This window comes from Solanum tuberosum, unplaced genomic scaffold (genome assembly GCF_000226075.1).
Source record: "Solanum tuberosum cultivar DM 1-3 516 R44 unplaced genomic scaffold, SolTub_3.0 scf00544, whole genome shotgun sequence".
Lineage (NCBI taxonomy): Eukaryota > Viridiplantae > Streptophyta > Magnoliopsida > Solanales > Solanaceae > Solanum > Solanum tuberosum.
In genome coordinates this window covers 19,469-37,152 of record NW_006239466.1, presented here as the reverse complement: position 1 = coordinate 37,152, position 17,684 = coordinate 19,469, and the positions used below count along the sequence as shown (strand labels likewise).

Below are 17,684 nucleotides of genomic sequence, written 5' to 3'. Positions count from 1 at the left end.
ACCCTTAAGAGCAATATATATATGACGTAAAATTTAAAAATAAGAAAGTAAGTAGTAATATTTATATAATATATTTAATTTATATAAGTAATAAAATTTATGAAATAAATTTATCAAATAAAATAAATAGTTAAAAAATCTTTTCGTATTCCTATAAAAAATTCATAACATATGTATATTTTATATTTATTATTATTTTTATTAAAACTTTAGTTAAACAAATGTGGAGAGCCAAAAATTGGGTGTCAACAACTTGTCCCTTTCTTTGCCCATGGAGGAGAGTAGAGAAGACGTGGACAAAGAAACATTGAAACGATCCAATTTGGGCGACCACCAAAATATACTTTGAGCAACAACTCGGCAAGAAATGTTTATGGAGTTATGGCCGAACTCCGGCTTCTGAGTTGCCTACATATCTCAGGTTTCATGAGAAATCAGGCCATATGTAGTTCGAGCGGATAGGGACATAGCAAATTTTGATTAAAATTTGCCCCAGTATCGAATTATGGTAATACTGAAATCTTTTGATGGTGAGGTATGAAGAGATTAGCACGAATAGAGGGATGAGATATAGTTCTTAAGAAACTTGAACGAGAAATGCTCTGTAGCGATTTCTACTGATGACCTATGGTAGACAGATGAATTTTCAAAAAACTGCCCCAGTGTCGAGTTATAATGAATTGAGACGTGACAGATCTATAAGTAAGATTTAAATATGAACTTCTAAAAATCGAGTCGAGTTGAGTTGAGTTTTGAAAGTGAATCCTTGACATAGCTAGTGATGCTTGACATTGCACTAACTTGCCCTAGTTTGCTTCTTAGAGAGAGTTCCTCTGTGTAATGTGTTGTCCTGCAAAACATATAAAAGGGTGAAAAATACCTGTTGTGGTTCAAAAAATTATAAATCGAAATAGTAATGTAAAGAGTAGAGTGTAAATGTCCAAACGATTGTTGATGTCTCTTTTTGAATTATGAATGTGATGTAGGTAAAGTAACTTGTAATGTTGGGGCCCTCGACTGGCGGGGCTGTTGTAATGTAAAAGGTTGCATCTGGCAGTGTAAAGCTTGTAATGTAAAGCCTCTGGCTGGCGGGGATGTTGTAATGTAAAAGCATGTACCCAGCTGTGTAAAGCTTGTAATGTAAAGCCTCCGGCTGGCGGGGCTGTTGTAATGTAAAAGTCTGTACTCGGTTGTGTAAAACTTGTAATGCAAATTTAATTGTCGGCGTAGGACATCGTTGCTATGTGTGCATGCCCTCGGTCGGTGAAGCTTTAGTGATATCACTACGATGTGGTCTCTGATTGGCGGAGTTTTGCTTCTTTTGCTTATATACAGGCTTCGATTGGCAAATTTCGGTTGATGTTTGCTATGTACAACCTCCGATTGGCGGAGTTGACGGTGTTTGCTATGTACAATCTCCAATTGGTGGAGTTTGGCTGATGTTTGCTATGTACGACCTCCGATCGGTGGAGTTTGAGTGACATTTTCCATGTACAACCCCAGACTTGTGGAGTTTGACGCTGTTAGACGGTGGTCTCCGATTGGCGGAGTTAGTGAGGTTAGATTACATGCTCCAGTTGGTGGAGTTATTTTGACATCAATGAAACTATCCTATTTTCTACGAGGATCCTCTTTCTTCAGTATTTGGTCTGGATCTTGAGCATATCTGCGAAGATTTAAATGAAGTATTCTTAGATATAAGATGCAAGTTGAAGTACTTCTAAGAAATAAAGTAGGGAAAGAATAGTTTGGCTAATGATTGTGAGAAGTCGAGTGGCGTTTCTGGTCATGCCCCGAGACTTCATATTATTTTATTGATTCATGTGTTCCTGCACTCAAAGAAAAAAAATTAGTTTGGGAAGGGGTGTTGATTTGTATCGACTCACGGACTGCAGCCTCGTCACTGGAATCCTTCGGCACCTTCTTTGCCCATACATAGTTTCTTAAACTAGTGACTTGGTAGGTGGAAGAGTAGAAAAAATCTTTTTGAAAAGAATTAGCTTGTTTTTCTAAAAAATAGGTTTATTACGTATATATTAGGTATATATATATATATATATAGTAATTCTCCAGCGTTTTTAGATTATGACATGTTCCGAAGTCCATCGAGCTTTCCATTTTGTTGACTATATTTGACATAGTCTTCTTGTAGCTTTTACCCTTCTAATGAAGCTTCCCTAGATCTTTTGCAGACACTGCGACGATCGATATTCTTCATACTCTGAGGTTACGCTAACTATAAGGAAGTGTTTCCTAAGGGTGAGAAAAAAATGGAAATTATGTAGTGCATTGATCGAGCCTGACTCAGGCTGCCTACATATCCCCAAAATAGGAATCAGATCATAACGTAGTGCGAATACATGTGGGAGAAGTAGAAGTATGTAATGCAATGATCGGGCCTAACTCAGGCTGCCTACGTATCCAAGTGGAATCAAGTCGTAACGTAGTTCAGAAACAAATAGGAAAGTGAAAAATATGAAATGCAATGATCGGGTTTGACTCAGGATGCCTACGTATCCAAGCGGAATCAGGTTAGGATGTAGTTCAAATACAATAAAAAGGTAAAAAAAAATGCAAGGGACCGAATCCGACAAGGATTGCCTACGTATCCCACCGAGGGAATTCAGGTCGAGCGTAGTTCTAAATACATGGAAATGATGTTTTTGGGTTTTCTAAAGGAGACCGGATCTGATGTGGGTTGACTACGTACCCCACCGTGGGAAGTCAGGTTTAGACGTAATTCTGTTACATTGAAAAATGCAAAAGTACAAGAAATAAATGCTAATCTTGAGGTCTTCAGATGTAGTACTTCTTGATGGCGTCTGAATTGATTGGCTTCGTGCTCACTTTGCCTTCCATTTCTATTAAGATTACTGCTCCTCCAAAGAGTACTCTATGAACCATGTAGGTTCTTTGCCAATTTGACGCAAATTTCCCTTTAGCTTCTCCTTGGTGAGGAACGATCTTCTTCAATACTAACTACCCCGGTGTGAACTGTCGAGATTTGACTTTCTTGTTGAATTCTTTGGTCATTCTTTTCTGATAGAGTTCACCATGACAAACTGCATCCATCCTCTTTTCATCGATGAGCATCAATTATTCATGCCTGCTACGTATCCATTCAGCATCATCCAGACCAACCTTATGGATAATCCTTAAAGATGGTATTTCCACCTCAGCAGGTATTACTGCTTACGAACCATGGTGGGATTAGTTGGTAATTTGCGTGAGACAATATGAGTGCTTAATCCTGGCATGTCATCATAAGACTAAGCAAATACGTCAACGTACTACTTAAGCAACTCCATTAACTCTTGCTTTCTTTTAGCCTCCAAATGTATGCTGACTCGTGTTTAATTCACGATATCCTCATCTCCTAAGTTGACAACCTCTGTTTCATCCATATTGGGCTTTTTTCTGACTTTCAACTTGCTCGATCCCATGTGGTAGATTTTCAGGCATCATGGTTTCATCATACTCTTCGTGATCTTGTTCATCACTTTCACCTTGCTCGGTGGATTCGTTACATGTCATAACCGTTGAATGGAGATTTTTATTAAATAAGTGCTGAAAAGTGCAAAAGGTAAGAAAAATAAATAGACATTTAAAATAACGAGAAATTTTTTAAAGAAAAGCAAAGACTTTTTATTTCAATGCATTCTAGCTTTTTGAAGAGGCAAGCAACAAAAGATTAGGCATGATTCAAGCCTCAATTTGATCATGCTAATTTTTACAACTAAAATTACTTTTCCACACAATTAGGACTCTGGTTGAAACAAGGACAGACTGATGGTCCAGTTCTGCAAGATTTCTCCAGGTTCGGCATCACGAATGGTCAATTTGTTGAGATTTATCTCTTCCTCTTCTCCAGCCATAGCCACGAACAGATTGCCTATTCCTTCTACGATGTCGTCAATGCCAGCTCGATCTAGAATCAAAGCTTGTTCTAGTACAAAGATTGTATCGCTCGCCCCCTAGTGGACTATTCCCAAGGCAGGCTCGTATTCGAGTCCGTTGTTGCCTCTATGATGCTTCAGCTGGATTGGCTCAACTATGCCATTGGAGTACTTTGGTCCAAGTCCACTCTTTGACTGATACCCATACTTCAACATCTCTGATGCAACCATTTTTGCTGCACTTGACAATTTTGTATCATTTGGCTCTGCTTCCTCATTGACCCTTACGACTTGCATGATTTCCAAAGTGTGAAAAGTGGTTCTGTCTAACTCGTTGGTAACTGGGATAGAATTAACATATTCAATGGGGTGACTGAGCTCCCGTGGATGGTGACTTCTGTGAAACCCCACTCAAATTTCGCACACTGATGAAGAATAGTAGGAACCACTCTTGCCATGTAACCCATGGTCTTCCCAACAACAAGCTGTAGTTGGATGATACATCCATCACTTGAAATAGGATGGGGAATTCAGCCGGCCCCACCTGTAATGTGAGATATGTTTCTCCGATGACACTTTTTTGCACTCCATCAAAAGCTCTAACTTTCACACGACTTTCCCTTATCTCCCCCATATTAACACCTAAATCCCTCAGAGTGGTGAAAGGACGGATGTCGCATCCAGAACCACCATCAATAAGAACTCGAGTCACAATTTTATCGCAACATTTGACTGCGATGTGAAGCACTTTATTGTGCCCAGCCCCTTCCACAAGCAACTCATCATCATGGAAAGAAATCTTGTTAGGTTCCACTATTCATCCAATTGTTGAAGCCAAGGTTTCACTTGTGGTTTCTTTTGGGATGTTCACTCCGCTCAACACCTCTATCAAATCATTCCTATGAGCTTCGGAACTCATAAGCAGAGACTAAATGGATATCTGGGCAGACGTCTTCTTCAGCTGCTCTTCGACTGAATAATCTTTAGGTTGCATCTTCTTCCAAAATTTTGTGGCTTCAACATCGGCAACATTCTTCTTTGGATTTTGTGCTTCCCCAAGAACTCTTTGATTTAGATCCTCTAGGGCATAACACCCTCCCGACCTAGTCATTCCTTAAGCCACGACAGTATCAATCGTCTTGCCCTTGGCACCTGCTCGATAGTTCCATGCGACTTCTTTTGTGTCATACTCAGGATTTCTAGCGATTAGAGAGGTCACCACAACTCTTGGGAGATATGTTTGAACAATCAAAGGTTCCCTTCGTTAAACAATGATAACAGGTTGCACCGAAGATGTCATGGCATCTGCTTTATCTATGTCTGGACAGTCAGTGCCCTCATATTCTTCATCTAGAGTAACCATGTTGACCTCCCAATTCTCATGGTTTGGCAAGGGGTTGTTGTTTACATTTGGAGGTGCTGGATTGCATTTGATTACTCCTCTCCTGATCAAAGACATGATCTGGTTCTTCAAACCATAACAATCTTTTGTGTCGTGTCCTTGGACTCCCGAGTGGTAAGCGCATCGCTTGTTTCAATCGAAGTTATGAGGGATTGGATGGGAAAGTTTTCTTTCAACTGGTTGCAGCACTCCTGCTGTCCTCAACCTCTCAAAAAATTGGGCGTAAGGCTCGACAATAGGTGTGTAAGTGCGAGCATTTCTAGCTTCAGGATTTGGACGCGGTCTTGGTGCATATGCTGGTCTATTTTGGTGGACTGGTGCTTGGACAGAGACGTATGGTCTTGGAGGATTTTGGTATGCTGGTGCTCTGGATGGATTATAGTGTGGTTAGGTACTATATACTGGGTATGGGACGTATGAAGTATGCGCAGTAATTTGGGGATTGTTGGGGTATCGATGGGATGGTCCTCCTTATTGGTAAGTAACAGCTGAAACATCCTCATTTTTTTTCTTGATGCCGCCAATGGCACCCGACTGTATGGCCCTACTTGCAGCTTGCCATGCGACCATAGACTGAATTTTTTGAGATTTGACACCTTCCTCTATGAAGTCTCCCATCTTGACCAATTCTGCGAACTTCTAGCCCATCATTGACATCATCTTGTCAAGGTAGATACCTTCTTGTGCTCGAATAAACTACTTTGAGCGCTCACTCTCATCTAGTGGTGATTGCACCCTTTCGGCTTCAGTTCTCCAACGTCGTTCGTACTTATAGAAATTCTCAAATGGTTTCTTCTATAGGTTGGCTAATGAGAATCTGTCAACTGTAATTTCAGTGTTGAATCTGAAACGAGGGTCCTGGCGCGTATACTAGGTCAATGTTTCTCCGGACAAACTCCAGATGAACAACTTTATCCTCAGCTTCTCATTTCTCCCTACACTGACTAACTTGTCATAGTATGCCCTTAAATGTGCGTGAGGGTCACCTTTTCCATCAAACATGTCAAACTTCGGTGGTTTCTACCCTACCGGCATGTCAATTTCTGGATGGATGCACAAGTCATCATAATCGAAACTCTCCATTCCTCTAGTAACTTGTAAGCTTTTGAATGCCTTTCTTGACCCTGAAGTTAGGCATTTATCGATGCATATTCTTTCAACTGGGTATCTTTCTCCATTTTTGCATATTGGTCAACCTCATATGGGACATTAACCACTGCTACTATTGTGAAGGTAGGAGCTCCCGCAACATATACGGGTGTAACATGTAGCTCATAGGGAGCAGCGACATGTGCCCCAAGTATCTGCTGCATTGTAGGTATGGTAGGGTCACGATTAGAAAGGTCATGAATGGTCCTGACTACAGTTGGAGAAGCTGGTGGGACTCGACCGTGAGCAGGAGCGTGTTGAGTTTGTTCTGGATGATTTGGTAAGTCGGAAGAAGGCAAGTCAGCCTTTGGGAAGTAGATAGGCAAAGTTAGGAAGGTAGCATCTAACAATTTGGCCAAGTCTCGCACTTGACGCAATTCTTCCCTCAGGATCTCGAGTTCTTGCTCCATGTGAGCCATTTTCTCTTCATTTTGAATGTCTGTTATATTTCAAGAACTTTCGGGTGTCTCAATAGGTACTATTATGTTTGCGGCAGAGTTGAACTCATCTTTCTCAGTCATTTTTCCTTTTAATCGAAGGTTGTATCGTGAGTCAGCCAATTTGCAAGTCGAGACAAATCAATGTACTTTTGGGGATACATAAAGAAAAGAAAAAGGGAAACTATGTTAGTTTGGGAGATATTAAAATATGTAACAAATAAGTAAATGTAACACATATATATGCCAATTTGGCGACATTCAAACGCGTCCTAATATAAAACTTTTTTTTGCCTGAGGTAGGCCTACGTTGCAATTAGTTTGATAATAAATGATCCATTTGAACACATTTTAGATTTGGAGCAAATATAACTTCATTGATTAAGGTAGTCTGGCTATTACAAAGAGGTAGGCGATCAGAGGCCTAAGAAATGAAAGGACGGGGGTGGCCATAAGGCATACAAGAGGGACAGGCCACACGGCACTTTAAGGAGCTATGAAAGAGTTTAAAGAACAAAGACGATCTACGGCCATGTTGGAGCATCGTCATCGTCATCGTCATCGTCCACATTATAATGTGGCCTTGGGTGGTACTCTAAAGACTCTTCAGGGCCGTGCTCGGGTGACATGTCTATCACCCCTCCATCTCTTGGGTTATAGATATTAGAACCCATTTCAGAAACCTCCATGTGGTCTTCCCACACTTCTTCTTCTGGGTCCTTTTCGGGATCCTCTTCTGGGCCTTCTTCAGGGTCCTCTTTAAAATCCTCTTCTAGGTCTTCTTCTGGGTCCTCTTTCGATTCTTCTTCTGGGTCTTCTTCCTCTTCTTCTTCACCCACTTGGATTAAATAATCGACTGATCTAGATTTCTTATCCGTTCTAGTGAGACTGAAGTGAAAGTCTCTTTATGTGATCCCATGGTCGACCATAGCGGAATGTTTTGGCTAACTCCAAATTGTCGCATAACCCGAAGAGGTGCATATGGTTGAATGCCCCTGAGCCCAATTAAATCGATAAAGAAAAAGTATCGAGTCCTTGCAAATGCCAATCCTGTTATCCAAGAAATCCAAGAACCCCATTAACTGAGTAATGAAGACTTTGTCGCATTGTGTCCCTAGGAGTGACAACAATGCTCCCAGGTGCCCTTGATTCTCAGCCCTGTCTATCCTATGGATATTTTGCCACCAAATTTGTAGAATGTGTGGCACTGAAATGACCATTTGGATATCCGGTAAGTCTTTGTTGAGGTTCATCTGAAAAGAGGATAAAGGGTGTGATGAGTTTATTTGCTCCAAATCCATTAGGTGTTTTAGTTTGAATAATTTATATCAATTTCACACAAAGTGTATGTCGTTGAGTTTTAACGAAGAAACTCATTGACATTTGGGTGGTTTCCTAAACGCAATGACAATACCGTATATTGTCTTGGCTAAGGCTATGCAACATGACCTATTTTAAGAGTAGGATTTTTCCTAGATGATTGAGAGTGGACTGAGTAATTGCGAGAAGGCACACTATCTTAATTGCACCAACTCTGAAACTAAGAAATCCAAAGAGAGTTTCGGAGGAGTGGACAAACACCCCTCGCGTGTATAGTGTGTGTGTTTGTGTACGGCCAAAGACTCGATAGAAAGTGCAAATGACAGTGTAGGGAAAGTAGTAACAAGTAGTGTTTTAGAACAAATAAGGAACACAAGTTTGGATTTCACTTGCGCCATTTCACTCAAAGCAATATATCAATAATAAGCAGAAAAACAAACACGTAATCATAATTGTTATTCCTAAATTGAGTTTTTCTAAGGTTAAAACCTAAGTAAGTCCCCAGCAGAGTCACCAAGCTGACGCACCCTATTTCCAACTAACCGAAACAGTTCAAAACATAATATGGCTGTCACTCTGATTTTTTTTGGGAAAAATGTTTTATTTTGTTTAGAGTCATCACCTAAATTTTAAGGAAAATCTTAGGAAAACCATTTTTATATGTAAATATAAACTCTATTTCGATTTGCGAAACCAGTAAGATTTTGAGTAAGGGTTTTGGTTACTCGGGAGGAAGGTGTTAAACATCCCTCAGAGCCTATTTGAAGATAGTCCTTAAACTCAATTTAGGAAAATATAATTAAGAAAAACTTGTTTATTTATTTGCTTTAAAAATCAATGATAAGTAAATATCGTTAGTTTAAGAAAAAGAGTAAAATACAAGGTATTACATATATACATCTAAAATAAATTTCATAGTAGTTTGTTTATCATATAGTAAAATAAATAAATAAATGCACTTAAATGTATGATAAATTTATATGTTCGAAAATATAGATGTATCATAGTAACTTATCCTAAAAAATATATAGATGTTTAATTTACGAAAAATCTGTCATTTTATTATGACGTGAAAGAAAGTAAAATAAAATGGTAGTTGGGTGTAAATATGTAGTAGTATCTATGATATACAATTTTAAATTAAAATACACAAAATGGAGTTTTCAAAATAAATAAATAAAACAAATAATAATAATACTAAATGTCAAAATATTATATGAAGTTTGTGATCTTAAATATATATATTATAAAAGCATAGTACATACATGTATGTTGTTTTTAAAAAAATGAACGTTTATTATTCTATTTACATGTATAGACGAATCAATGATAGATTATATTTAGTAAAATGATATGTATAAAGTGTAGGAATAAAATATGAAAATAAATAAATAACATTCGTAAAAGGGATAGTAGATAAAAATAATAGGTTATGTAGAGAAAAATATATAATATATACCTTTATGTGTATGACATGTTTATGTATATACCTTATATTTTGAACCTGTTGACATATCTAAAATCTTGAAATAACATGTTAAGAGATTAGAAATATTTTTTGCAATATTTGATTTAAAAATAAAGATAGTGATAATAGTAAATATAATTTATTTATAAAGAGGTTGATCTAAAGATTATAAAATAGGCCTAACTATCAGGGCTTGTTTTATAACTTTACATTTTTTATTTTTGTTAACAAAATATAAGGCCTACTTACAAAAATATATTTTCTAAAGGGTAATTATTTTAGCCTAATATATTTCTAAAGGGGATTATTCTAGCCTTTAAACTAATCTCAAATTCATTTGGAGGTCCTAAGCGATGAGTAGGCCTAAATGAATATTATTTTACCCCTTTTGAAACTTCATTTGGAAAACTTATAAACTATAATACTCCTTTTTTCAACTTAAAAGGCCTGAAAGAATGTTATAAGTAAAAATGCTAACCCATTTTTAAGAAAATATTTTTTGTATCATTTGTTCTAAAAGCGTTTCAACTAAATTCATAAACAAACAATATCAGCTCACGTAAATAAATTTCAAAATAAAAGACAAGCAATATATCAAAAACTTGTAAGCAAAAGTTAGCCAACATATCAAAACAACATAAATAGGACAACGAAAGAAAGGGTAAGAAAGTATTGAACTCGTAATTTGCGAGACTCCAAGCGTTGCAATGATCCTAATTGTTGTTGGCCTAATATTTTAGGCCAATAACGAATTCCAAAGTAGAAACTCCAGTCCTTCGATTGTACATGAAACACAAAAAAAGGAGACAAAAATTAGTGATCAATTAAATGGTACGATAATGTGAGTATTAAAACAAACATGAGAATACATACAAAATAGTAATATCAACTTTCTTCTATTTTTATACTATCTAATTAATCAAAACCAAAACAAAGCAGGTCCTTTTTGTTCACACTAACAACAACACAATGAATGTTAACACTAAACAAGATGGTATTTAACTTATCGAAATAGATTACCAATAAAAGACTTTCACACTAAATAGACAACCAATTTTTTCATTGGATTATACTGAAGTTATATTGGATCTCATGAATAACAAACAAGCTAGATTTTTGATGAATAAAGAAAGATATGAACCCGAGAAGGAGGATAATACAGCACATTAGAGTCAAAATAAGCATGAGAAAATCCCAAGCCAAGCCTAGTTAACTAACCTAAGATTTAATAGAAACAAAGTTATTTCCAACCTTAAATTAAATCATGAATCATAAACAAATGGAAGAAGCAAATAATTATGAATGGCATCTAAACTTGAGCAATTAAAGAAAGGGAATACAAGAGTTATACAATCAGATCAAAAGTGCTAGTAGCTGGGGGTAACAAGGAAAACTTGAATTAAGACAAACAACAACTATTATGCCCATCTTTTAACTTACTGTTACTATCAAATAGAATCTAATGAATATACAATACACTCAGGTATCCAAAAAAATTCTATCAAACAAATGCTAGTTACTAATTTAGTTATTTGATATCAGTTCATACTACGTACAAAACTAACAATACTCTTCTCCTATTGTCAAGGATCCAAATATGAGAAGTTGAATTGAAGCAGTAACACAAACATGATTCAGTTTTAAGACTTACACTTCTTTGCATTCAATGTTTCCAAATTACATCGACAACTTATTATTAATAAAATATGTTAGTGACAGCCTAATCACACACTTTTACAACAACATTCCAACAGATTACATTAAGACAAAAAACGAAATGAAGAGATTGATGAAGATTGTACCTTTTGTCGAGCAGCAAACAGAAGCTTCGACATCAAAGATTGTAACTTCTAACTTCCTCAAACTCGAATTCAAAACCGAAAATGGAAAGATGAAATAAGATAGAAATTTTCTGAAAATCTAATGCTTGAAGTGTGTTTTATCCCTTTTTCTATTCGTTCTCGGATTTTTTGATTCTTTCCAGATGATTTCGATTGAGAACCCAAGGGGTATTTTATAGGCAATTTTGGAGAGGCTTCCACTCTCATACCCATAAGATTAAGGGTGAGACGAACCAAAATCTAATGGTTCTTCGTGTCCCTCACCTTTTCAGGCTAGCACCGGCGGTTTCTAGGCCTACTTTGGGGAATAAAATAGTTGGAAAAGATGTAAAGTTCATAGAAAGGAGGGTTGTGATTGATGGACGGTGGATGGGGGAAGAGGTGACGTTAGAGACCGCTGGTTATTGTTGTTTTCCAGTGGTTCATGGCTGACGTCTGGGGAAGGAGGAGTAAGTTTGAGGCGTCCTTTTGCTGGAAAAGTAAAGAGGAAGTGGAGAAGATGAGGAGTAGGGGCTTAGGGGTTGTACTATTTTTGTGAAAAAGATGAAAAGGTCTTATTTAATTTCGATCATTTGATCGGACGGTTGATAAAAATAAGAAGTTTGAAAAATAATATATATATATATATAATATTGTAGGGCCGAGATTGAATCTAAAGAAACACAATCCATGTGCTCGCTTACGTGGCATACACTGATTGGCCGATTTAAAGGGACTTGGATTGCCAAAACTGCTCAAAATAAATCCATTTAAATTATAGCCTCTTCTTTATTAAATAGTTATAATTTATTAAAATAATTATTTTGCAAGATTAGCTTATTTGATAAAATTAGTCATTCTTAAAATAAAATAAATATAAATTAGTAACTCATTAAATAATTAAGTTTTTCCTAATTTTGAAAAAATGTCGAAAAATGTTTATTGTAAAAAATAGAAATTATATTTAATTAGAAAGTCGAGTTAACCCTTAAGAGCAATATTTATAAGACGTAAAATTTAAAAAAGAGAAAGTAAGTAGTAATATTTATATAAGAAATAAAATTTATGAAATAAATTTATCAAATAAAATAAATAATTAAAAAATCTTTTTGTATTCCTATAAAAAATTCATAACATATATATATTTTTTATTTATTATTATTATTATTAAAGCTTTAGTTAAACAAATGTGGAGAGCCAAAATTAGGTGTCAACAACGACAGCTAGAAATAGTACACTACCAACAGCAGTCCTGAAGGAGCGCGGCCCGCATCTGTGTTGTTCAGCAGAGTCGTTGGCCAATGGTATTGCTAGCCTTACTTTTGGGTTTTCGTTCCCGTCACATATAAGGCCAACATCATTAGACACAACCTCAGTTTTTGAATTCTCTAAAAAAGGATTGAAGAATATTGCAAAGACCACACACCTGAAATATCTTCCGGAGGAACAACAAGGGACCTGATAGAGTTATCTTCGTTCCTGGTTTTTCTTAGGTTTATATTTCAGTGTTTCACATTGTAGATCTCTTCCTGAGTTATAAAGGAAGTGGATCAGTGATTGTTCTTAGTGAGTATCATTTGGAGTCATAGCTAGAGTTAGCTATTGGAGTTGTTGAAGTCTAAATCAACTAGAGTTGGTTGTTTTAGTAGGAAATAGAGTTATTGCTTAGTTTTCTTTGTAGTAGAGTTACTACATTGAGGGGAAAGAGATTTAGAATTAAATTCCTAGGTTACAAGAGTTTGTAATCTGAACATTGCTTCGTTTTGAGTGAAATGGTGTTGGGTTGAAATCTTGTGAGTACAGGTCGTTGTTTTTACCGCCCTTGAACAAGAGGGTTTCCACACAAAACTGCTTATGTCTTTTACTTTATCGTTTGCATTTTTATTATTGTTCTTGTTGTGTCAAGGGACCTGGTCCGTTGACGAATAGTGGACGCATACATTCAAACAATTGGTATCAGAGTCTGCGCTCTCTAATTGGTCAACACCTAGAGAGAATCCTGTGGAAGAATGGTTGCTCCGCTAAACCTGGAGGAAGGACAATCATCAACAAGGCCCCTGAGGTTCAATGGCCAGTTCTATAGCTGGTGGAAGACAAAAATGCATGACTTCTTCATGGCTGATGACAAAGAGTTGTGGGATGTAGTGCTCAATGGTCCGTATGTTCCAATTGTTGAGGTAAAGGAGGGAGAATCACCAGGGTGATTCCCAAAACCCGCCAACAATACAATGAGGCCGATAGGAAAAAGATCGAGAAGAACTATAAAACTAAAAAGTTGTTGGTATGTGGAATCGAAGCTGAGGAGTACAACCGGATCTCTGCTTGTGAATCAGCCAAAGAGATTTGGGACTGTCTTAAAATGGCACATGAGGGCACTCAACAAGTAAAGGAGTCGAAAGTGCACATGCTCACTACTCAATATGAGAATTTCATTTTGAAGGAGGGTGAAACCATTCATGATATGCATACCAGGTTCTCATCCATCACAAATGAGATACGCTGTCTGGGAGAGACCATTGATCCAAGAAAACAAGTCAGGAAGATACTTCGAATCCTTCCTAAGTCATGGGCTAGTAAGATCGACGCTATTACTGAAGCTAAGGACCTGAAAATTCTGACCATGGATGCCCTGATTGGAAACCTTCAAACTCAATAGATGAACATGAATTAGGAAGCATCAAAGAAGGAGGTGAAGAGGGACAAGTCACTAGCTCTCAAAGTGACATTAGGAGAAACCTCTGAAGAAGATGAAGACATGGCATACCTCACTAGGAGATTTCAGAAAATTGTGACAAAACATGGAGGTTTTCGAAAGGTATGGAACTCCAGCAGAGTTGCTAATGCAAATGACCTATGCCACAAGTGTGGAAAACCAGGGCATTTAATCAGAGATTTCCCTATGCACAAGGTTGACCATAAAGACTTTGCAAAGGCTAGAGGAGACAAAGACAAGAGAAGGGACCCGATCCCTAATAAGAAAGGAAGAAAAACTGTTGTTGACTATGTTATGAAGAAGGCTCTAGTTGTCTGGGGAGATTCTTCAAGTGACTCGGAGGAGACAGAGCATCCTGAAGATGAATACATGCTCGCAGTTAAAAATGATGAGGATCCCTATGATGAAATGTTTGCCTTCATGGCAAAGTTGGATGATGAAGAAGCTGAAGAAGAGGTAACTCTTTCTGACCTTAAACAGAACTTGCATGTTTACTATGTTAAACGATTGAGAAATCTAGCTGTTGTTTTGATCGACTCAATCATTGAGTTGACTACTGAAAAGGATGTCATGAATAATAGTCTGGATATATTTCATGATGAAAAGGTAGCCTTGGATTCTCAAATGTCTGCAATAGAAGAACGAATGATGGTTCTGGAATCTGAAATCTAGGACTCAGGGAGAAATTAAGGGATAATTGTGTTAAAGGAAAGGGTGAAGCTAGTGGCCTACAACTTGAGCTAGAAACTAGCTTGAATATCTCCAAAATGAATTTGGCTATGGCCTTGGAAAGGAACGATCAGTTAGAAAGGGACCTAGTCGGACTCAAAGAAGAACTGAAAAAATCCCTTAAATGGACCACTTTCTCGAAATTACTTGTGAATTGTACTATTCAGGGTCGAAATGATTGGAAGGCTTTAGGAAGCGTGAAAATAAGCTCTCCCTATAATCCTCATAGCAAGTATGTGTCAGTAGCTGACAATATGTTGTGCCTTCATTGTGGGCGCAATGGTCATCTGAAGAAGGAATCCATCTTGGAAGAGAACCCAAGAAAGCCTCTCAAACTTCTCCAAACGGAAAATCATAAAGAACGAGGGACCTAGTCCTAGTTCTAGCTCTTCTCATCATAAGAAAAAGCCTATCTTACCATTTTGGACAAAAAAAACTCTCTTATTATGCCTTTATCTGCTTACTGGGGACTCAAACTAAAGTGGGTTCCCAAATCTAACAAGTAATCTATGTTGCAGGGGAGTGGAGGAAGTAGCAACCAGTCCTGGTTTATGGATAGTGGATGTTCGAAGCACATGACTGGAAAGATTGAGAACTTCCTCTCACTCAAGGCACTTCAAGGTGAAGGTGTCTCTTTTGGTAATGGAAAGAAAGGATATATTCTGGGAGTTGGAAGAATTGGAAAATCTGTTGAACATTCTATTGAGAATGTATATTATATAAATGGGTTGAAATACAGTCTTCTTAGTGTCTCACAAATATGTGACAAAGAAATTAACTCAGATTTTTATCAGAAAAGTGCATTGTTACAAATCTGATTTCAAGGGAGGTGATATTAACTGCTAGAAGATGCAAGAACATGTATGTTGCTGATCTGGATACTGCTCAAGGAGATGACCTAACATGTCTTAGTGTCCAAAGTGAAAATGCTAACTTGTGGCACAGAAGACTTGGTTATGTGAGCTCTTCTCTGCTGAACAAACTGGTATCTAGGGACCTAGTTCGTGGATTACCAAAGTTGAAGCTCAGTGATGATAAAGTATGTGATGCGTGTGTCAAAGGGAAGTAGATCAGATCATCTTTCAAATCAAAGAAACAAGTAAGTACATCAATACCTTTTGAACTAATTCACGTGGATTTGTGTGGTCCTGTGAAGATTCAAAGTAAAGGTGGAAAGAAGTATATACTAGTGATTGTGGATGATTATTCAAGGTTCACTTGGACTATGTTTCTAAGGTCCAAAGATAAAACGTTTGATATGTTGATGGTATTTGCAAAAAATGATTCAGATAAAGTTAAACTGCAAGAGCGATCATGTCTGATCGTGGAACTGAGTTAGAAAATGCCAAGCTTAACAATTTTTGTGCAGAAAGTGGCACTCATCACAACTTTTCAGCTCTAAGAACACCCCTCAGCAAAATGGTGTGGTTGAAAGGAAGAACAGAATTATGGTCGACATTGCCAGAATCATGCTTATTGATTCAAGTCTTTCAAAGAACTTCAGGGTTGAGGCAGTCAACACGCCTTGTTATGTGATAAACAGGTGTTTGATTAGGTCCATTCTGAGCAAAACTCCTTATGAGTTTTTATACAAAAGAAAGCCTAAATAGAGTTATCTGAGGGCTTTTGGATGCAAATGTTTTGTACTAAACAATAGGAAGGATGATTTTGGGGAAATTTGATCCTATAAGTGATGAAGAAGTGTTTGTGGGATATTCCTCTTCAAGTAAAGCTTATAGAGTCTACAATAAGAGGACTCTATGCAGTGATGAAAGTATTCATGTGATCTTTGACAAGACTGGTGGTATTAAAGATCTTAAGAACAAGGATGATGATGAGATAGAAGAACTTCTTCAAATTCAGAGAGATTGTCTGAATGAGTTACAAGCTGAAAGATCTCAAGATCCAATTGTTGTTGAACCAGATCAAATTGAAGAAGTCATTGATGAAGAGGGACTTGGTCTGTTTGATAATGTTGAACTAGAAGATGAAGTTCAACCCGCAAATTAAGAGTTTGTGAATGAAGAAGAGGAAGCTGATCAACCTCAATCCTTGACTACCAAGTCAAGGTTGAAGCACAAGTCGTCTCATCCCCTTGATAATCTTAGTTCTCCATTAAATTCTGGAATGCATACTAGGTCTAAAACTAGAAATCTAGTTACATTCTCAGCATTTATATCGAGTATTGGGCCAAAAAATATCAAGGAAGCCTTAAAGGATATTGATTGGGTGAACTCCATGTAAGAAGAACTTCACCAATTTGAACTAAGTAAAGTTTGGCACCTGGTTCCTAGGCTCCTTGATAGAACTGTTATAGGGACAAGATGTGTAACACCCCGTATTCGAAACAGACCAAAATACAGATTTCGAGAAGTTGCAGGTGCAACATACAGTCACCATCCACGGACCGTAGGTCAGACCACGCCCGTACTGGTGGTCCGTGGTTCACCACTGTAAACCCTCCCAAACCAGCTCAGAAAAAAATATGCTAAGTCTCGACTAACGGACAGACCCACGGTCCGTAGATCAGACCACGGTCCGTGGTCTGTGTTCGTGGATTGAGACCTCATTTATCCAGTCTCTGAAACAAACTACGGTCGACCAGCACGGACCGTCAATCGATCCACAGTCCGTAGGTTTGACCGTAAGTTAGGGTCAACAGCCAGTTAGCTGAAAATTATTGATGGGTCAACTTCAGATGGTCATAACTTTAAACACAAAAGGAATTGTGTGTCCCATCACCTATGGTA

The 17,684-nt window shown here is 37.5% G+C and overlaps 1 protein-coding gene across 1 annotated transcript; it reads right to left on the bottom strand.

Moving 5' to 3' along the window:
• Positions 1–7,408: 7,408 nt before the first annotated feature.
• LOC107058550 (proline-, glutamic acid- and leucine-rich protein 1-like) lies at positions 7,409–7,963 on the bottom strand. Its single transcript, XM_015304377.1, has 2 exons — positions 7,834–7,963; positions 7,409–7,722 (listed from the first exon to the last, which is right to left on the bottom strand). The coding sequence occupies exons 1-2, from the start codon at positions 7,961–7,963 to the stop codon at positions 7,409–7,411; spliced, it is 444 nt and encodes a 147-aa protein (XP_015159863.1).
• Between the last annotated feature and the right edge of the window lie 9,721 nt (positions 7,964–17,684).

Coding starts and splice junctions, on each gene's coding strand:
- LOC107058550 (XM_015304377.1), bottom strand. CDS start 7,963: ATGGGGTTCTTGGATTTCTTGGATAACAGGATTGGCATTTGCAAGGAC. Junction 7,723..7,833: donor GGGTTATGCGACAATTTGGA/GTTAGCCAAAAC, acceptor ATTTAATCCAAG/TGGGTGAAGAAGAAGAGGAA.